Genomic DNA, 21,347 nt, shown 5'->3' on the forward strand with positions numbered 1-21,347 from the left:
GGACTGTCAGGAAAAGAGAAAGCACACTGAGACTCAGGGGAGCTGCAGAAGGCAGAGGTCCGGAGGTGTGTGCGCGCAGAGAGGACTGACTGCTGAATGCACGGGCGGCTGAGTGCGCTGCTGGCTTTCTAAAGCAGGAGGGAGACGGAAGCTCCCGGCTGCGCTGAACTCCAGTTCCGGGCAAGTTTCTGGGAACCCAAACTCATTCGGGGAGAAACTGGACTGTCTAACAGCGGGCGAAACTCGAGGGCAGCTCTCAGAGGTGCTTGCAGCGATTACCGAGGGACACTGAGACCCAGGGGCCTCATAGGGCAGGGCTGATGGGAAGCCAAGGCTGTCTGCTCCGCCCTGAGACTCCGCCCCATCCAAGCTGAGCACAGAGGCTTTTGCAATTTTGCAAGTCTTGTCTCATAAGGGTGTCTCCAGCACAGAAGTTCTCACAGTGTATACACAGCTGATCCTCACAGCCAATTGGCCTGGAGGTCAATTCTTCCCTGTGATACCAACAACAATCAAGACTTAACTACAACAAGGCTGTGCACACAGTCCACAAAGGGGTGCACCAAAAGTGTCCACCTCAAGTAACTGGGGGAGGCTGAACCACTGGGCCCTAGAGGATACCTACCACACAAAGCTACTCTACCAACTCAGGGAAGCAGCGAAAATGCAGAGACAAAGAAACAGATCACAAATGAAAGAAATGGAGGAAAGCAAACGACTGGATATAGAGTTCAAAACCACAGTTATAAGGTTTTTCAAGAATTTCCTAGAAAAGGCCGATAAATTCAACGAGACCCTCAAGGATATGAAAAAGGACCAACTAGAAATTAAACATACACTGACTGAAAGAAAAAATATTATACAGAGACCTAACAGCAGACTAGAGGACCGCAAGAATCAAATCAAAGATCTGATATACAAAGAAGCAAAAAACACTCAACCGGAAAAGCAAAAAGAAATAAGAACCCAAAAATATGAAGATAGTGTAAGGAGCCTCTGGGACAACCTCAAGCGTACCAACATCAGAATTATGGGGGTGCCAGAAGAAGAGAGAGAGCAAGATACCGAAAACCTATTTGAAGAAATAATGACAGAAAACTTCCCCCACCTGGTAAAAGAAATAGACTTACAAGTCCAGGAAGCGCACAGAACCCCAAACAAAAGGAATCCAAAGAGGACCACACCAAGACACATCATAATTAAAATGCCAATAGCAAAAGACAAAGAGAGAATATTAAAAGCAGCAAGAGAAAAACAGTTAATTACCTACAAGGGAGCACCCATACGATTGTCAGCTGATTTCTCAACAGAAACTATGCAGGCCAGATGGGAGTGGCAAGAAATATTAAAAGTGATGAATTGCAAGAACCTACAACCAAGATTACTCTACCCAGCAAAGCTATCATTCAGAATTGAAGGGCAGATAAAGAGCTTCACAGATAAGAAAAAGCTAAAGGAGTTCATCACCACCAAACCAGTATTATATGAAATGCTAAACGGTATTCTTTAAGAAGAGGAAGAAGAAGAAAAAGGTAAAGATAAAAATTATGAACAACAAATATATGTCTATCAACAAGTGAATCTAAAAATCAAGTGAATAAGAAATCGGATGAACAGAATAAACTGGTGAATATAATAGAATCAGGGGCATAGAAAGGGAGTGGACTGACAATTCTCAGGGAGGGGGGGATAAGGTGATGGGGTTGCGGGAAGAGACTGGACAAAAATCGTACACCTATGGATGAAGACAGTGGCGGGGAGGTAAGGGCAGAAGGTGGGGTGGGAACCGGGTGGAGGGGAGCTATGGGGGGAAAAAAGAGGAGCAATTGTAATAATCTGAACAATAAAGATTTATTAAATTTAAAAAAAAAGAAATGTAAAACATTTGGCTCTCAAAAGAAATTTCAATCATTGTACTGTTGATATTTGGCTCTGTTGACTAATGAGTTTGCCGACCACTGCTCAACCGACTGAACTACCCGGCCAGGGCCTAATCATTGTTTAAAAATCATGTTTTCTGATAACATGGCAAAATAAAATTGTTTAAATATATTAGCACCCCCAGATTCTCCCCTGTAGCAATGATATTATATTTTTAGGCAGACAGCACCATTGTAGCCTAGGCCACTGCTTCCTAAATGGCAGGCGTGACTTGGAGCCTGTCTACAAACCTCAGGAGCTACTCCTGACTTCCTACTTTTCTCTAAGCTGCTAATCCTTTTTAGTTAAACAAGAGGAAACTTCCTACCTGAACTACAAAGAGAAAACAAGTATCACTTGGGACAAACAGAAGGAACCATAAAAGTAATTGCTAACCTTTCCATGTTTGGCCCTGAGCCTCCTTCAGAGATCTTTGGGGAATTTCCTCGCAGGCCAATCTTTGAATCCCTGTCTCAGTTCCTCAAAGGATCACAAAAGGAAGAAAACGCCAAAACTGGTTTGGCTCAGTGGATAGAGCGTCAGCCTGCGGACTGAAAGGTCCCAGGTTCGATTCCGGTCAAGGGCATGTAACTTGGTTGCGGGCACATCCCCAGTAGGAGGTGTGCAAGAGGCAACTGATCGATGTTTCTCTCTCATCGATGTTTCTGACTATCTACCCCTCTTCCTTCCTCTCTGTAAAAAATCAATAAAATATATTAAAAAAAAAAAAAAAACAAAAGGAAGAAAACCAAGCCCGTTTAAGAAATCAACATCCCCCTAACTCTTCAGGGGAAAGACACCGACAAAATCCTCACCTCAAGCCTTTTTCTTCCTAAATTAACCCCAAGTCCACTCACTGTCACGAGTGAGGCCAGAGTGACTTGGTTGCCCATTTCCAAAGGTGGCCATGGAAAGCGGCCAGTCCGAATGAATGACTTTCGTCATTGGCATCTGGGTAAAGACAGTGAAAGAAGGTCCTGAAAAGGAACACACAAAAGCCCAAAGATGGATTGTTCGACACCTTGCCTCCTCCTTCTGACTTGTGTGCCTGGCTGAGGTCATGGTCAAATGGCCTCCCTCTTGCCTTGGGGACTGGCATGTAGGCCACCCCTCAATGACCTTTGTCAGGAAGCCCTGGCAAAGCCTGGCTCCTATACACACACTTCCGCATCAATGCCTAGGTTTGTAATTCCACCGCCTGTGGTGTCACTCGCTGCCTGTGGCAGGGGTTCTGTACCGGGCATGATGGCACAAATACATACAGCTGGGCTGGCAGGGGACGCAGAGAGCACTTCCAGATGGGCCACTGCCAAGGCTTGTCCTGGCTGTTCCCATCCAAGGCAGCAAGGAGCTGTTTATGCAATGTGCGTCCACCTCGGTAAGGGGAAGAGCTGGGTCTCTGCATTTCATCCACAAGCAGGCTCCCCCGTGGGCCCCCCAAGCACACCCCTATCCGCTGTATACCGAACCCCACCTCCACTATGTCAATGGGAAGACACTGAAAAACCGCACACGCCTGTATACAGTCACTCCTCATCGATCGTGGTTTTGGTATTTGCGAATTCCCCTTCTGCCTCGAAGGGCCAACTCCAAATCAGCACCCACAGCACCCTTGTGGCCACTCACAGGCATGCAGGGTGCAAAACTTTCTAATCGCCCCACCCACATTCCCAGCGGGACCCGGCAAGGTGACGCCCTGCCTTCTACCTGGGCTCTCCGGCAGCACAGGTGTCCTTTTCACTGTCTACTTACAGGCACCTACCTCCGCACCTGCCCTGGGAGCAAGAATTCGCTGCTCGCTAATTCACGGCTGGCAAGGGCCTTACAGGACGTAACCACTGTGACTGATGAGGGTCAACGATGCTATATGCCTGATACGGCCTCCACCGACTCCGAAAAGAAAAGGCACTTTAATCCCACAAATTAGAAGTGGCAGCTTCAATGAAAAGCTCAGACTTTTATGTTCAATTATGTATATCTGCATGAAGAACTCCCTACAGTGGCATTATTTTCTTAGTTCCCATAAACGGTGCAATCCGGATCACGGACCCCGCCCCTGGCCTGTGGCCGAGGACGACCACCGAGGAGCACACGGCCTGCTGCCTCCGTCACTAGACACTTAATCCGAGGTATCTGACAGCTTCCACCCTAGTCAAGTATCCTGTGAGCATTTTCCAGCCAAGTTCTTACTCAACGACACCTTCTACAAAATCTAGAAAGAAGAGATGTCATCCAGCTGGGGCCCAGCCCAAGCCTCCAGATGAGAGGACAATTTCTGATATTCTCCAATGACTCATATGCTACTTGGTGTGGATGATGCCCAACCACACAGGCACTCTTACAGAAGAGGAAACGGAGCACAGAGGGGAAGACAGTGGCCTGGAGTTATAACAGCAGTGAAATGAGGATGCTGGTACAGGAACCTAAGTCTGTGTGGCCTTGGAATCCAAACCCTTAGCCACAAAGCAAGGCAGCCAGCACCGCATGCTGGGTGTGTAAAAGGAAGGCCTATGCCCTGGCCAGTGTATCCGCTGGTTGGAGGAATGTCCCTTACACCAGAAGGTGGTGGGTTCCATTCCTAGTCAATGAACATCCCAGGTTGCAGGTTTGATCCCCGGTCTGGGCACATGCGGGAGGCAACAGATCGATGTCCCTGCCTCTCTCTAAAAATCAGTAAATAAAATATGTAAATAAATAAAATGATAGCCTACAATATTCTTATCTTTACTCTCACAGCAGTTTCAAAATGTGATATATACCTTGACAGCCACTCCTACATTCTCTATCCTGCAGTCACTTTGCAAAATTATAACGCACTGTTACTGGAGGGAAAATGAAACAAACACACTGAGAAATGCGGCATTCAGGACACAGCTGACCAAATGCCTTCCAGCTGCCAGCCCCGGCTGCTCCAAGAAACCCTCCCCACTTCTCTTCATCTGGAGTCAGGTACACCTGAGTTCTTACCAGTTTCAGCCATGCATTCTTGGCCCTAAATAATTGCTTAATCTTTCTGGGCCTCAGTTTCCTTATCAGTGAAACACGGATAAAAATTAAACCCACGTCCAAGGGCCACTCTGCAGCAGGAGTGAGGAAACACTAGCTCGGAGCGAAGCACTGCAGATCCTAAAGACCCGTGCTCCTCCTCAGTGGTCAGGGTACAAGGCACGCAGCACACCAGTTTAAATTCTGCACCCTCGAGCCATGAGATGCCCCTGCTGCACCCACAGGCTGGTGGCCCCTATCACCCCAGCGGGACGGGAAGCCCAGTGGGAGAATCCGTTCCCCAGGCCTCCAGGACACACCCTCTGCATTGGCTTCCCCTTCCTGCTGTAACAAATCACCACAAGTATATTCTCTTACAGTTCTGGAGGTCAGGAGTCCAGAGTGGTCTTGGGGGGCTAAAGTCAAGGTGTTGGCAGGACCAGTTCCTTCTGAGGCTCCAGGGGATAATCTGCTGGACTTTTCTGACGCCCCCTGTGCTCCTTTACTCGCCCCGCCTCCACCTCCAGGCCTGGCATCCTCCAGTCTCCCTCCAGCTCTGAGACTCACTCTCCTGCCTCTTTCTAGGACGCTGGTGATTGCACTGGGCCCACCCGAGTCATCCAGGATAGCCTCCCATCTCACAGTCAACTTCATCACATCTGGAAAGGCCCTCTGCCGTGTGGACATCTGGGAGGGCCTTATTCTGCCCACCACACCAGTCAATACTAAGGTGTATTGGGTGCTTCGTTTTCTAAACTTTACGTGGACGGAGCCTCAAAACAACCCTACAAGGTGTGTGTAATTGTCATTGCCACTCTACAGATGAGAAACCTGAGAGACCCAGAGAAATCAAGTAATTTTCCCAAGTCACACAGCTAGTAAGGCGAGGCGGCTGGGCTCCAACCCAGCTCCTCAACACCCAAACCCACGCTTGTCACAACCAATCATTGGTGTTTCACCAAGAAGAAAGGAAAGGAACTCCATTCAGCCAGAAGCAAAGCACATGACGTCAGAAATGGGCTCCCCGCAATACAGGGCAAATGCCTCGTTTCCTAAAACCTCAGCGACAGTGTTTTCAGCATCAGGATGTGGAACTTCCTCACGAGAACAGGAGCACGGGGGCCATGCATTCTTGGCCCTAAATAATTGCTTCCGCCAATCACCTTCACCTCTTGGCAATGTGACATCAACAACGCTGAGGGACACTCTGTCTCCCTGGACTCCTGGCTCCTATGGTTTTGGTTTTTTAACTACAAAACCCTCCAACCATCCCAAGAGCTGAGAGCCAGTTGGAGAAATGAGCTGACTGGATTCAAATTTAGCCCCTCACAAGGACTAGCTCTATTGTCTCCAGCAAATTATTTAACATTGATGAATCTTAGTTTTCTGGCCTATAAAATGGGGACATTAATTCCCAAAACTCACAGTCATTATGAGGATTAAAACAGGACCAATGAATCCCCGCCAGAGCCTGACCTGTCACATATTCGTTTCTTCTTCCTTTAACCCCCACCTCCACCCCTACTATATTTCAGGAAGCCTCGCCATCCCGCTGTTCCAAAGTACTTCTATACAACAAGGTTCCCACCTCCACGTGCTGCTTCTGAAACTGTAGATTGAATACAAGACCATATTTGCAAGTGCCTGGCTCCCTAATACATGATTTGAACCTGAATCCGTGTCACTATTTAGGAAATAAATTAGTTCCAAAGTGACAAATTCTAAAGGAGGTGTGATACTCCACTCTAATATCACACAGAAATCTTTTTTTTTTTCTTTTTTAACTGTCTGCACCACTCCCTCTAGATCCCCACATTAACAATGCATATTTCTTTCTTGGTAACTACCACTTTTATCTTTATTTTATTTATTACTTGAGAGAGAGAGAAAGGAGGAGAGAGAAAGACAGAGGAGACAGAGACAGAGTGAGAGATCGAGAGAAAAATTGATTTGTTGTTTCACTCATTTATGCATTCACTAGTTGACCAGGTTACGGGTACCGAACCCCCAACCGTGGCTTCTCCAGACTACCACTTTTAAATAATTATTTGCATGTTCTCTCATGCACTGAATCAGAGGTTCCCAACTACGACTGCTACTGAAATCATCTGGGAGCTTTGAAAAATTAAATACTTTCCTGGGTCCCACTGCCGATTCTTATTTCAAAAGTCTGAAGTGGGGCAGGGGCTGGAGCTGTTGAAGCTCCCCAGATGGTTGCAATGCACAGGCAGGGCCAGGACACCTGCACCTGTTGGGCACGTCTTGTTTAATTCATCTTTGCATCCCAGTCACCTGGCAGGGACTGGGCACACCGTAGGCAAAATTTCATAATTGTTTGCAGCATGAATTAACTAAACTTTAGAGTCCACTGATGTAAAATTTCAGTAAAATATTTACTAAGGGTGTATAGGCCAGGCATAGAGCTCGCGTTGACATCACTCTTTAGCCTTGATTGGTCAGGAATAAAACACAGAACAGTGAAGGAAGGGGTGGAGGGCTGTCTGTCTCTGGGTCAGGCCATCCTAATCCAATCTCCCTTTGCATCTTCCCAGCAGTCCTCAACCTCGCTGAGCTGTTTCCTCTGTGTTACAATGGGGCCTCCTCACCGGAAGATTCAAGGAAGGCAGGGACAAAGACCCCACAAAATGGCAGCTGGCATCAGTCCTTCCCTCACCTCCCCTCTCCCTCCCCCCGCATGTACACCTGATGAAGCCACCCTAGGCGTTTACCCTCCCCACCCCCTGCACCCAGCAACTGACGCTGCGTAAACCACAGCCACAGGGAAGTGCCCAGAACGCACAGGACAGAACACCAGGGGGAGGGCTGGTCCCTGGCGCAGCCCCGCCCAGCTGCCGGACTCAGCCTTCAGGGGCCCGGGCCTCACCAGGGCGGCCCGGGGAAATGCACATTTCCAGGTCCCACCGCACCCCCAAGAACTAATTGACGGGTCTGGGCTGAAAACCTGCATTTTAACCAGCTCCCCTCAACCTTCACCCCTAGGTAAATCTGTCGCAGTTGGTGTTACAGTCCCACAAAACCTCAACAGGTCATTGCCAGCCTCCCAATAGGAAGACAGAAGGGCGCAAAACATCAACCCGTCCCCTCTCCAAGGGAGGGAAGCCCACGCCCAAGCGGCCCCGGCTCGGTCACTGCCGCAAAGCCGCCGCAGGTGGCCGCCCTGCCTGCCAGAGGGCTCCTTTCTCAATTGTGGGGAGCGGAGGGAGGGAGCTCCGAAATCGGCCGATTAGAGTCCCTCCCACCCTCCTGCGGCTGCCGGTTCGGGTCCACCTAGGGCCGGGAACTGAAGGGGGCCGTTTTGGAGCTGGAACCCGGGGCGCTGCTGCGAGGGGGAGACAAGGAGGAGCCGTGCCCCCACCCCAGTAAGCCGAACACATCCCGAGGTCCGAGGACTGCTCCGCGCGCAGAACACGGTTTCATATCAATCACAGCGACGAGGAGAAACCAGAAAACAATAAAACAGTCCAAGGCATGGCTGATCCTAATTGCAGGCGACTGTAAACAGCGCCGGGCGGGCCCAGCTTCTCGGGGTTTCTAAAGGAAGGTGGACGGGGCGCGAGAGAGGCTGGCGCTCGGGCCCAAGAGGACGGGATCGCGCGGGGGACCCGACCCGGGCTGGAGCGGAGAGGAGCCTCGCCCCGGCCCGCCCTCCGCCCGCCCGCCAGCCGCCCGCCTCCCCGGCTGCCTCCCCGGCCGCGGGCTCATGGCGCCGCGCGCGGCCAAGCTGTCAGGCCCGGCCAGGCTCCGCCGCGCGCCCACAAAGGCGGCCCGGCCCGCTCACCCGGTGCGGGGCCTGCTGTCCATCCGCTTCTTCTGGCGCACTGGCTGCAGTGGAATGTTGTCCGTCATGTCGCCCGCGCCGCCCGCCTTGCCTGCCGCGCCCCCCGCGCCGCCTGGGCCGCCGCCCGGTCCGGCCTCCGCGCCGCCGCCCGCCGGCGCCGCGCCGCCCCGGGGGAGGAGGCGGCGGCAGCGGGCGGGCCGGGCCCGCTGCGAGGGGGCGAGCTCGCGAGCGCCGGGCCACGCGCGGAGCCGGCCGCGCGGCCCGACCGACGGACACGGGCGCACCATGGGCCCGAGCTCCGCGCTGCGCCCACTCGCCCCGCGCCGTGCCTGCCACGGAGGGCGGCCAGCTGTATCCGCGCCGCCGCCGCAGTGTCCCCGGCCCGCGCCGCGCACCCCCCACGCGCGCCCACCCGGCCACGCGCCCCTCGCCCACGCCCGGCCGCGCGCGCGCGCGCCCGCCCACCACCCGCCCACCAGCATCCGACAGTCACCAGCACACACGCAGCCCCCCGCCAAGCTCACCCATCACATCATATACATTGTTTCACATGCTTACTCTTTTTTTCACATGCTCACTCTTGCACCAACATGCATTCACACGCTAGCCCTACACACACTCTCATTCTCACCTGCTCATTCCCCACCATGTGACATTCACAAGCGCACAATCCATCTTCCCACCTCACTCCCAACACTGACGTTTCCAATCACACATGCACACACCCCAATATTCACCCTCATGTACCCATCCTGGATCTCAGGCCTCACTCACACTCACGTGTGCCCCTAGGAATCACAATCCACACAGAGGCACACCCTATCTCACTTCCCCACCATCCTTCACTCACTGTCACTCTCCCACCTGGATCACTGGGTGTCACAATCACACACGTGGCACACACACAAACCTGCACACTCTCGTTCTCACACTTCCGCCACGAACTCTGGGGCTTACACATGTGCCCTCTCACTCATTCAGACATTCAACCACACCAATTCACATCTCACACCCCCAACTCCTTCACCGAGACCCTCAGCACACTCACGGGCTCACACACTCTCTCACAGTGTCTTAAGACCTACCAACTTTCCAAGGGCCTGATAAAATTTTGAGAACAGAAAGAAAATGAATAGTGGTGGCCCTGGACCATGTGCTCAGTGGTTGGAGCATTCACTGTGCATGAAGGGCTCTCTGATTTGATTCCTGGTCAAGGGCATGTACCTGGGTTGAAGGTTTGATCCTGGCCCCCCATTGGGGTGTGTGCAGGAGGCAACCAATGGATGTGTCTCTATCACATCAATGTTTCTCTCCCACCCAGCCTCTCTCTCTCTCTCTCTCTCTCTCTCTCTCTCTCTCTCTCTCTCTCTCTCTCTGAAAATCTAAGGGGAAAAAATATCCTCTGGTGAGGATTAACAAGAAAAGAAAGAAAATGAATAGTGGTGAAGGGAGAGAGGGCAATTAAAAATCCTATGTAACTGAAGAGTCCCTAAATGTAATACCTTACAAACTAACCTACTGCAACTAAAGTAAACTTTTAGGTGGTTACACCTGTATATCTCCTGTGGCGTGCGTGCCTTTCAATTCCTTTGCTACCAATAATGGGGGAGCCACCAAAAATATGAGTCTGGGGCCCTGGGTGACAGAAGGAGGTGCTGGGTGGATCCCAAACCAAAGTGTAACTTATCTCATGTCCCGATAAAGTTCCTCAAGAAAGAAGCATGTCCTTAGAAGTTGCTGCACTGCACCTCTGAAGGGAAAAGAGCATTCTTGGGCTAACCTTTGATGAAGATTTACCACGAAGCATGCATTATACTAAGAGCTTTATCTATTCCCAGTACTGCTCTTAAGAGCATTCTGGTCTGCTCTGCTTTCTGATTTCTCTCTACACCTGGGGCGGTGATCGATACATCTCACGGCACACAGTGGGCACTCAGTATTTGTTGTGTGAAGGAAGTGCTAACACCCTGACACCCAACTGGGGCAACAGAGTAGGCCCCACGCTCTACCACCAGTCCCCTCTCAAACGCCACCCACCTCAGAGCAGTTGCAGACCCTCTTCTTCACGCCACTACCACATGTGGTAACAAGAGCAAGGAGATGGTGACCCTTTAACCCAGTGTCCCCCACACAGCTGGGGTTTAGTAACTGTTGTTAGAGAGTAGAAATTTTTGAGCATGCTTCCTCCTAGTCGACTTAGCCTTGAATGCCAGCTGCACCTCACAAAATAGCCTTGCAAGATAGAACACTGTCAGCTTTCTGAAGAACAGGATGACCCTGTAAATAACATGGTCATCAATAATATGACCCTGATATTACTTAAGAAAAACTGTTTTGTCTTAAATTGCTTGCTCTGCAAAAACAAGATATGGTAAATATGCTTAAAAGTCGTCCTGCACAAAGGGTTGGGGTTGCTCTCTGGACTCACTGCGTGGAGAAAGGCAGAGCAGTCGCCGGCCGGCTAATAAAGGCTCCCTAAATTTTAATTTGGTCTGGATTCCAGCGGTCGTTCACTCGTGTTCGCTCCACAACACTGTGAGCTCTGTTTTTACCAAGCACCTAAAACATACATTAGTTCCACACTTAACCCTCCTAATGGGCTTGGCAGCTAAATCTAAGTAATCACACCCATTTCACAGGTGAGGAATGAGTAGCTCAGAGTGTCCTGCACAAAGCCACATACATGGTTAGGAACAGGCTGGGCTCCAGACCTGGTCTTTTGGGCTCCAGAAGGCAGGAAAAAATGGCCTCCTGTGAACAATGGAATCAGTGATCATGACTCGCCAGGCACCTACTAATCCAGATCCCAAATACCTTCAAGCTCCCTATGGATCTTGTGGAGCCCACCTGTGGCCACCCTCATCTGACTGGGCCCTCATTTTCTAAAATATGGAGTAATAACCGTGGCTTCCTCATCACATACAAGCTATCGGGCCTCAGTTTCCTCATCTGTAAAATGGACTCATTGGATTCTTGGAAGGATTACATGAGTTAATCATATACATAAAGCAATTGGAAGAGAGCCTACTCAAAGGAAGCAGTGTGCAAGGTCATTATTACAGGGTTGTTAGAAGAATTCAGAGCAGTAATGGGAACAGATAAAGCTCTTAGTACAATGCATGCTTCGTGATAAATATTCATCTACTTTTTTTCTAGTGAGCATGTATCACTTTTACGATGTTTTTCTTTAAATTAATATATTTTTAAAAACCAAAGAGCCCCCTCTTAATCTCCAAAGGTAATAACATTTTCATATAAAGAGAAGGGTGATTTTTATTGCCTTTGCATTTTCGTTTTTTCTTCAGTGCACTTTTATAATCATTGTTTTAAAAATATATTTTTATTGATTTCAGAGAGGAAAGGAGAGGGAGAACAAAGGAGAAACAGCAATGATGAGAGACAATCATCAGTTAGCTGCCTCCTGCACGCCCCCCACTGGAGATTGAGCTTGCAACCCGGGCATGTGCCCTGATTAGGAATCAAACCATGACCTCCTGGTTCATAGGCCGATGCTCAACCACCAAGCCACACCCGCCAGGCTGGAGAAGGCACTATTTTTTTTAATATATATATTTATTGATTTCAGAGAGGAAGGGTGAGGGAGAGAGAGATAGAAACATCAATGATGAGAGATTGAGAGATAATCATTGACCGGCTGCCTCCTGCACGCCCCCTACTGGGGATCGAGCCTGCAACCCAGGCATGTGCCCTTGACCAGAATCGAACCTGGGACCTTTCAGTCCGCAGGCAGACACTCTATACATTGAGCAAAACCACCCAGGGCGAGAAGGCACTTTTTAAGACTGCCTTTCAGCAAAACAATCCCTCAGGACAAGAGGCACTTAAAAAAGCTTTTATCTCATCTTTTATTTTTAATTGATTTGAGAGAGAGAGAAGGAGAGAGTAACATTGCTTTGTTGTTATTTATGCATTCATTAGTTGATCCTTGTATATGCCCTGACCAGGGATCGAACCCACAACCTTGGTGTATCAGAACGATGCTCTAACCCACTGAGCTACCTGGCCAGGGCATTATCTCACCTTGAGAGAGATCTAGATGCTTGCCTGAGGTAGGCAAGAAGCCCACGGGACCCTCAGAAACAGTGCCAGTTTTCAGGAGAGGAATAGAGTAGGAGCAGTGATGGCATGGGGGGGTAATACTGGGTCCTACTCAGGGGGCTGCAGCACCTGGCCCAGCCCTGCCTTCTGCTCATGGTGCTAGGAATGATCACCTCAGAGTTCTGAGCAACCCCTTTCCATGGCCTTGACAGCCCTCAGGCCCTGGGTGCAGTAAGCCACCAACTCCTAGATACCCAGGGTGGAAAGGGCTTTAGTGGGTAAACCAACATAGCCCACAAAGCAGAGAAACTGAGGCCCACAGACGTTGCCCACCCTCGCCAATATATGGCAGACTCACCATCAGCCTTATTTTCATAGACGGCCAAGCCGAGGGCTTTTGCCTATCAAATGTGGGAGGACAAGAAGTCGAGGGCACTAGCTGGGGAAAGTAGGAACTCAATCAGTAGCAATGCTTTGGGAAAACTCAGGCCGGGCAGAGAAGTAATGAAGTCCTTTTGGTGTCTAGAACCTTCTCTCTGAATGAATGCTCTGGGTAGTCCCGAGAGCAGTTTCTCAACCTTGACTCTACTGACATTTGGGCTGAATATTTCATTGTGGGGCCATCCCGTGTTAGCAGCATCCCTGGCCTCCACCCACTGGATGCCAGTAGCAGCCCCACCCCTCCCAGTTGTGACAAGCACAGATGTCTTCAGACATTGCAAAATGATTCCTGGATGGCAAAATTGTCTCTGGCTGAGACCTGCTGGGCTAGCATGTGATGTAAAATAATTTTTAAGCCCCTAGTAAGGCTATGACTCTAACAGGAATCTCATCTCCCCACCCCTTTTTTGGAAAAAGAACTCTGTATATATCCGACCAGTGTGGCGCAGTGGTTGAGCCACACTGGCCGGGTGAACCATGAGGTCAAGGTTTGATCTGATTCCCCGTCAGTGCACATAAAGAAGCAACCAATGAATGCATAAATAATTGCAAATCTCTCTCTCCCACCCCCCTCCCCACTGAAGCTGATCGGTGATTCTTTCTCATCACTGATGTTTCTTTCACTTTTTTTAAAAGATATTTTTATTGATTTCAGAGAGGAAGGGAGAGGAAGAGAGATAGAAACCAATAATGAGTTATTGATCGGCTGCCTCCTGCACGCCCCAGTGAGCCAGCAACCCAGGCATGTACCCTGACTGGAATCTAACCGTGACCTCCTGGTTCATAGGTCAACGCTCAACTTCCAAGCTATGCCGGCCCGGCTCATCATTGAAGTTTCTATCTCTCTTTCTCTCTCCCTCTCCCTTCCTCTCTGAAATCAATAAAGATATATTAAAAAAAAAAAAAAGAGAGAGAGCGTTCCACAGCAATGATATCCTCCAAAAAGAATAGGGAGTTTAGGGAAATTCCACAGAACATTCACTCATTCACTGAAAACCTACAATATCCCAGGCCCTGGGGATACAGTTAACAAGACAGACACAACCCGCTTCCTGGTGTCTAGGACTCTGCTGATTCCTAGAGAAGGTTATAAAAGACTTTGAAAAGGGCAAGGTTACCTGTGCCTGTCATTGTCTTTGAGCTATTTTACAACTCTACAAGGTGGAGAAAACTGATAGTAGTACAAAGTATTCTTGTCCATAGGAATGCCGATGAATTCTGTCCCATGGAATGCGGTGTATTATTGTCCTATGGATATTGACCGGGATTTGTAAATTCACTTCAACATTCCTGATTGCCTATCATTGGGGAGTTCTTGCAATTCTTTGACTCCGTTGTAAATCTGTTAATAAAATCTTATCCATTTTATATTTGTAGGAGTCATGATTTTTCCTTTTTAAAATATGATATGTTAACAAGGCAGACAGAAAATAAACAAGTAAACATTTTAAAGTGCAGAATGCCTGTGGATAATAAAACAGAATGTGAATGAGATGCTTGTTAATCACCATAACTTGCTAGAAATAAAAAGTTGGCAACCCTAAACAGTTCCCTGTTTCACATCCCCTATTTTTTTTAATGTTTTAAAATATATTTTTATTGATTTCTGAGAGGAAGGGAAAGGGAGAGATAGAAATATCAATGATGAGAGAGAATCATTGATTGGCTGTGTCCTGCACGCCCCCTACAGGTGATTGAGCCCGAAACCCGAGATGTGCCCTGACCAGGAATCAAAAGGTGACCTCCTGTTGCATAGGTCTATGCTCAACCACTGAGCCACACTGGCTAGGTTAAATTTTTATTTATTGATTTGAGAGAGAGAGAGAAACACCAATTTTTGTCATTCCACGTATTTATGCATTCATTGGTTGATTCTTGTATGTGCCCTAACCAGGGATCAAACCAACTGAGCTACATGCCGGGCCACCACCCACCCCCCATTTTTTTAAAAACAATTTCATTGGCCTGTGGAATCCCAAAGATTAGCAATCTTAAATTCCATTAGTAAAAAGAAAAAAAAATCCATTAGTTTCTTCTTCTCCCTCCTCTGTGGTCTTCGCCATATGAGAAAATGAAGATGAAGATAGAATCGTCTCTGACACAATTTACTCAGGACATCTACGGAGGTCAGTGAAAATAATTTCTCCCTTCAGGATGGCCTGAAAGCCATTAGAGTCGTCAGCAAGCATTGGGAAAAACAAACGAAAAGTGCTTTAGGTGAACAGGATGGGAAAGTTTCTCTAACAGCAGGTAGACCCAATGCCAGGCAGACCCACAGCTTTACCGCCAGCTGGTATGGAAGGTCATTTGTTTCACTGCTTTTAATTTTAAGGCAGATCCCCAGTAATCCCACCAGGATAAAACAACCCTTCATATCCTTTGTTTTTCATGCCATAATCTTCAGAACACGATTCCTTTCTATTTACTTCTGCTTTGCTTAAAACAATAGGTGGTTTACAAAGGTTTGAGGGTGGAAAGAAAGCAACACCGGAAGAAATGCAAGTCATTTGGGAAGTTCATGCTTCTCTCAGGAGGGTCACTGTCAAATCTCCTTTGGACTTGAAAATAGAGCTTGGAGCTTTTTTGGAACACATTTGTAAAGTATTACCTATTATGTCAATTGGGAAGTACACTTCTGAGAGGTGAATTTATTTCCTATCTCATTTCAGCCTCGTTTAACTAATGCTCCATTTTTCTTTTGACATTTACAAATAGTTGGAATTGGTTACAGCAAAGTGATAAGGACCTAAGGGTTTGTTTGTTTGAAGGCAAAAGTCTGAATTTTCATGAACATATATCCCTACACAACAGCCATACTTCACCAAATATAATTCAGATTTGGGTTCGTGCCACTTTAACAGTTACATTTTATGGCAAAATGTACTTTACTTTTATACTCGAACATTTACCAGCTTTTCTCAGAGAATTTTTAATTTATAATACTCTCTTGCTCAGTTCAAGCTTCATTCACTTTTAGATACTTTGGAAAAAATAAATAATGGACATACGCTGCCATTCATAATTAACATACCTGTGTTTCCCCGAAAATAAGACCTACTTACAGGTTTCCTTCTGAGTAAAATATAAGGCATCCCCCGAAAATAAGGGCCCCAGGCTCTGTCTCAGGATGAAAATTAATTTACCGTAAACTGGTCGCTAGGGCCGCCCCGACTGGCATCTAGCAACCAGTGACATTACGCGGAGTCCTGACGTCACTGCTGTGTGGAGGTGGAGCGGAGGTCGGAGTGAGTGGTGAGCGCGGGGCGGGAGAGAGGAGGAGACTTTCACAGATGCGTGTAGAAGAACAGGAGGATTAGAGCGGACGTGACGCGGCGAAGGTGGTCAGTGCTGGTCTGTCTCTGGTGACACTACCTGATGCTCGCGGCCGCCTTCATGATGACTGAAGGTTCTCAGTCAGTGGCAGACCCTGCTCCAGCCCAGATCCAGGCCCCAGCAAGCCCAGTGACAGTCCCCAGGCAGGCCCCAGGGGGTAAATGTCTGATAAAGGGGTAGGGGGGATGTCTGGTGAAGGTGTTCAGTGGCACAGGGGTGGGGGGAGGGGGATCACTTAAAATGACACAGGAGGATCAGAGGGGGCAATCAAAATGACACAGGAGGATCAGAGGGGACAATCAAAATGACACAGGAGGATCAGAGGGGACAATCAAAATGACACAGGAGGATCAAAAGGGGTTACTAAAAATGGTAATCCCCCCTCTGATTCTCCTGTGCCATTTTGATTCCCCCCTCTGATCCCCCCTGTGTCATTTTGAGTGATCCCCCTCCCCCCACCTTGTACCCCAATTCCTTTTTTTTTACCCCTAGAAATGAGCGCAAAAAGAAAAAGCTACTCCGTGGAGTACAAGAAAGGAATCGTGGAAGACTCTTGGGGCCAAAATCTTACTGCTTTCTGCAAAGAGAAAATGTTGAGTATCCGATTGGTCTGAAAATGGTGAGCAGAGTATGGTAACTTCATTGAACAAGTGGACAAGGGAAATGCTAAAAAGCGCAAGTGTGGATCAGGTCGGCAACCATTATTTTTCGAGCTGGAAGACCTGATCTGTGAATGGGTTGTTGACAGGAGAGCAAAGGCTTTGGTTGTGAATAGGGCTCAGATTCAAGAATTTGCCCTTGCAATGGCACCACAGTTTGACATAGCCCCCGAAGACTTCAAAGCATCACAACACTGGCTGGATAATTTCCTTCAGCGAAGTGAACTGTCTTTAAGAAGATCTACAACATTGTTTAGGTTGGAAGATACTCAAGTTATTAAGCGAGCACTTGCATTCGAGTCCTTTATTGATGATGCTGACTTCTCTAAATACAATCTTTCCAACATGATTGCTATGGATGAAACTGCAGTGTTTATGGGCCAATCATCTCAAACAACAATTGAACAGCAGGGTGCCTCCTTAGCATACATTCCCTCCACTGCTTACGAAAGTGCACGTGTTTCCTGTATTTTGGCAATTCGTCTGGATGGCACTAAAATCCCACCTTTAATCATTTCTAAGGGCAAGAAGGAAAAGATTGAACGTGTTTTGGGCGTTTTTATTCCTGAAACTGAAAAAGCCTGGGCCACACAAGCAGTTATAAGGAAGTGGGTCGATTTAATGCTGCCGCTTGTTATGCGAGGGAGCCAAAGAGGTCTGCTAGTCTGGGATGCAGCCAGCACTCACCACGCTAAAGACATGAAGACATTTCTTCACGAAAGAAAAATAGATCAGATAATGATTCCCGCAGGAATGATGGCCTATCTCCAGACTCTTGATATTGCAATAAACAAGCCATTCAAAGACAATTTGCACATGGAAATTAATGACTACATTGAAAATAGAATGGAGAGAAATCAGCGTGGAAACTTTGTGAAACCTAAACTGCAAGAAGTTGTGACTTGGGTGAAGAATTCATGGGAGAAAATCACTGACAGTTGCATTGCAAATGCACTGCGAGCAGGCTACCTTGACAAGAAGTACTCATTTAAAGACAGTGCTATTGCTAAACATGAGAGATTTGGTCCACTGATTCTGAAAGAAATGGAGTCACAAGAAATTCACCAGGAAATTCAGGAATTGGATTGTTATGATGATGTTCCAGAAGATGATGACATGATTGTCATTGAATAAATGAGTAAATTCTTGATACTGTAGGATTCACAGTTTGTCTGGTTTGTGTTGACAACTACCATACTACTGTACCGTATACAGGTAATAAATTTCCTTTATTTTCATTTAACAATAAATGTGTACCGTATTCTTCTTCATGGAAAAATAAGACATCCCCTGAAAATAAGACCTAGCGTGTCTTTGGGGGCAAAAATTAATATAAGACACTGTCTTATTTTCAGGGAAACACGGTATTATCTGTAACTTAAGACAGTGGTCGGCAAACTCATTAGTCAATAGAGCGGCAAACCGCAGCTCGCGAGCCGCAGTTTGCTGACCACTGACTTAAGAAAATAAGTGGCCAAAGAGATGCATTTGTTATAAATAAGTAATAAAGTAACAGTAAATTTTTTGAAAAGAAAAAAAATAGGCATTTCTTATTTAAGTGCTTAATGTTTTTACTTGGAAACGAGAGAACAGAACTGGCTGGGGGAACCGATAGGACGAAGGATAACTACTCCACAGGAAGCATCTGTCCCCTTTAAATGAATACATAGTGGGTGCAGAAGCCATAAAACACATGAATGATGCCGATGAGAGAAGAAAGCAAAGGTGTGAATTAGCGGCTGTAGTATTTAGATCTGAACTTAATCAATACAGGATCAGAAACACAGGTTTAGCTCTAGCCAGTTTGGCTCAGTGGATAGAGGATCAGCCTGTAGACTGAAGTGTCCCCAGTTCAATTCCAGCCAAGGGCACATGTCTGGGTTGTGGGTTCCATCCCCAGTAGGGGGTGTGCAGGAGGCAGCTGATCAAGGATTCTCTTTCATTGATTATCAATCTCAATGATTACCTCTCCCTCTCCCTTCCTCTCTGAAATCAATAAAAATATATTTTAAAAAAGAAAAAGAAAAAGAAACACAGGTTTAGCCAAAATTGAGCTTCGGGATAGACTCAAAATGGGTTTCCCCCAAGCCAAGGAAGAGCCTAGAATCATGGGGTTCTGCCATTCTGTAACCTCCAACCACCTGCATTTCAATGTTCTGGGTGTTTGTCGATGGCAGCAGTGAAAAATGTGCATGAAGGAATCAGTGAAATGTGGTAACCCCTGCTGACATAAACGACCTTATGTGAAGGCACATGGAAAACCCACTTTAAAAATGACCTCTACTAGCTTACTTTGTGTTTCTTTTTCTTTTTAATTTTATTACATAACTAGAGGCCCAGTGCACGAATTCATGCATAGGTGATGGTTGGGATCCAGCTGGCCCAGCCCCATTCGGGGTGGATTGGGGCCGGGCCTGTTGGGAGGAGGAGACAGTGGGAGGTTGGCCGGCTGGCCGCCCCTGATGGGCCAGCTAGGGGGAGGGGCCAAGGGCGATTGGCCAGTGGGCTCACCCATGATTGGGGTGGGGGGGGCCGATTAGGGATGGGGCTGGCTTTGGGGAGGGGCTGTGAGTGGTGGGCCAGCCGCCCCGCCCCCTATAGGGGTAGGGGGGGCGATCAGGGGCAGGGCAGCCTGGAGGAAGTGGGGGGGTTGGCCGGCCAGCCCCACCCCATGATCAGGCCGGTTTGCTGGCCGCAGTGGGCATCACAGCAACCGGTTGTTATTTTCAGTAGGGCATTCCTGTCGCTGGCTTTTTATATATATAGATTCTAAAGCGATCAGGGAATGATGAAACACACTATGGCATGCATGCCCCCAAGTTTCTGAGATGCAAAATGGACATTATCTTCAAGATAAAGGAGCTGCTGACATGGGCACCTCCTGACCCATGTGACCTACTCCCTCAATCTCAAGAAATTGAACCAAGAGAATCTACCTAATCCAGAGTTGGAACAAAATTAACTAAATAGGACTGTGTAGATTTTCTGAGCCAAATAGGTGAAACAGTGACAGCTACCATATTTGAATGCTTCCCGTGCCCTAGACCAGCGGTCAGCAAACTGCGGCTCGTGAGCCGCGGTTTGCCTCTCTGTTGTCTAATGAGTTTGCCGACCACTGACCTAGACTCTCGATTCCAATTATAGGCTGTTGTTGTTCCTTGTGATTAAGCCCCTATCCCAGTGGTCGGCAAACTTATTAGTCAACAGAGTAGCAGTTTGCCGACCACTGCCCTAGACCAAGTGCTTTCATACTCTCATGTAATCTCACCATGCTATGATCCATATAGTATCCCCATTCTGCAGGTGAATTATTTGAGGTTCCACAATTAAATTGCCCTAGGGCGCCCAGCCACTGTGCTGACCTGGGACTTTCCCAAAGGAGGGGCCAGTTATCTCATCATGAACCCATCCTTTCCTGGTTTTAAATGTACCTTTATCATTTAACTCCTTCCCAACCTCCTGTTTCTGGACTTCCTACATATCTGACATGTGTTACCTTCCCTGTCTGGGCTCAAGCCCTCTGCTGAAGGTCGTCTTGTTATGGGAGTTGCCATTGAAGAGCTTCCTGTGAAGGTGCAGATATTTCAATACCTTCCTTGTGGTTTTAGCTACACTGCCACTGGGTCATCCTGGTGCAGTCAGATTTAACTGAACCTCCACCTTCCCCATTCTTTCTTTAAAAAAAAAAAAAAATCCTTACCCCAGAACACACTTTTTAAAAATATATATTTTTATTGATTTCAGAGAGGAATGGAGAGGGAGAGATAGAAACATCAATGATGAGAGAGAATCATTGCACGCCCCCTACTGGGGATCAAACCCACAGCCCGGGCATGTGCCCTGGATCAGAACTGAACCCAGGACCCTTCTGTCTGCAGGCTGACACTCTATCCACTGAGCCAAACCAGCTAGGGCCTTCCCGATTCTTAATGGCTCTTAGTCAAGTTCTGCTGCCAAAAAGTACTTCACCTGGAGGGCCCCCTCCCCACAAGCTTCCGCCAGGCCCCCTCTCCAAATGCATCCACATCATGCAAACAATTCCTTTCCCAGAACACTTATGTTTAAACATGTTCTGGGGGTACCAACTAAAGCCAACGGGCCAGGGGAAAAAGTGGAAGTTTGTCCCCCCTCCCAAGTTTTATTGAGGTATA

The 21,347-nt window shown here is 47.9% G+C and overlaps 1 protein-coding gene across 2 annotated transcripts in view; it reads right to left on the reverse strand.

Moving 5' to 3' along the window:
* Positions 1-9,417, reverse strand: part of ATP9A (ATPase phospholipid transporting 9A (putative)) — a 150,849-nt gene extending 141,432 nt beyond the window's left edge. The window contains exon 1 of one of the 2 annotated variants that reach the window (XM_080685178.1): positions 9,336-9,417. In XM_080685178.1, coding sequence (XP_080541304.1) covers positions 9,336-9,379 — 44 coding nt within the window. In that variant the 5' untranslated portion in view covers positions 9,380-9,417. Of the gene's footprint in view, positions 1-8,704; positions 9,067-9,335 lie in introns of those variants that run through there. The other variant, XM_080685177.1, reaches the window with a different exon arrangement.
* Between the last annotated feature and the right edge of the window lie 11,930 nt (positions 9,418-21,347).

This window comes from Plecotus auritus (assembly GCF_963455305.1).
Source record: "Plecotus auritus genome assembly, chromosome: 8".
Lineage (NCBI taxonomy): Eukaryota > Metazoa > Chordata > Mammalia > Chiroptera > Vespertilionidae > Plecotus > Plecotus auritus.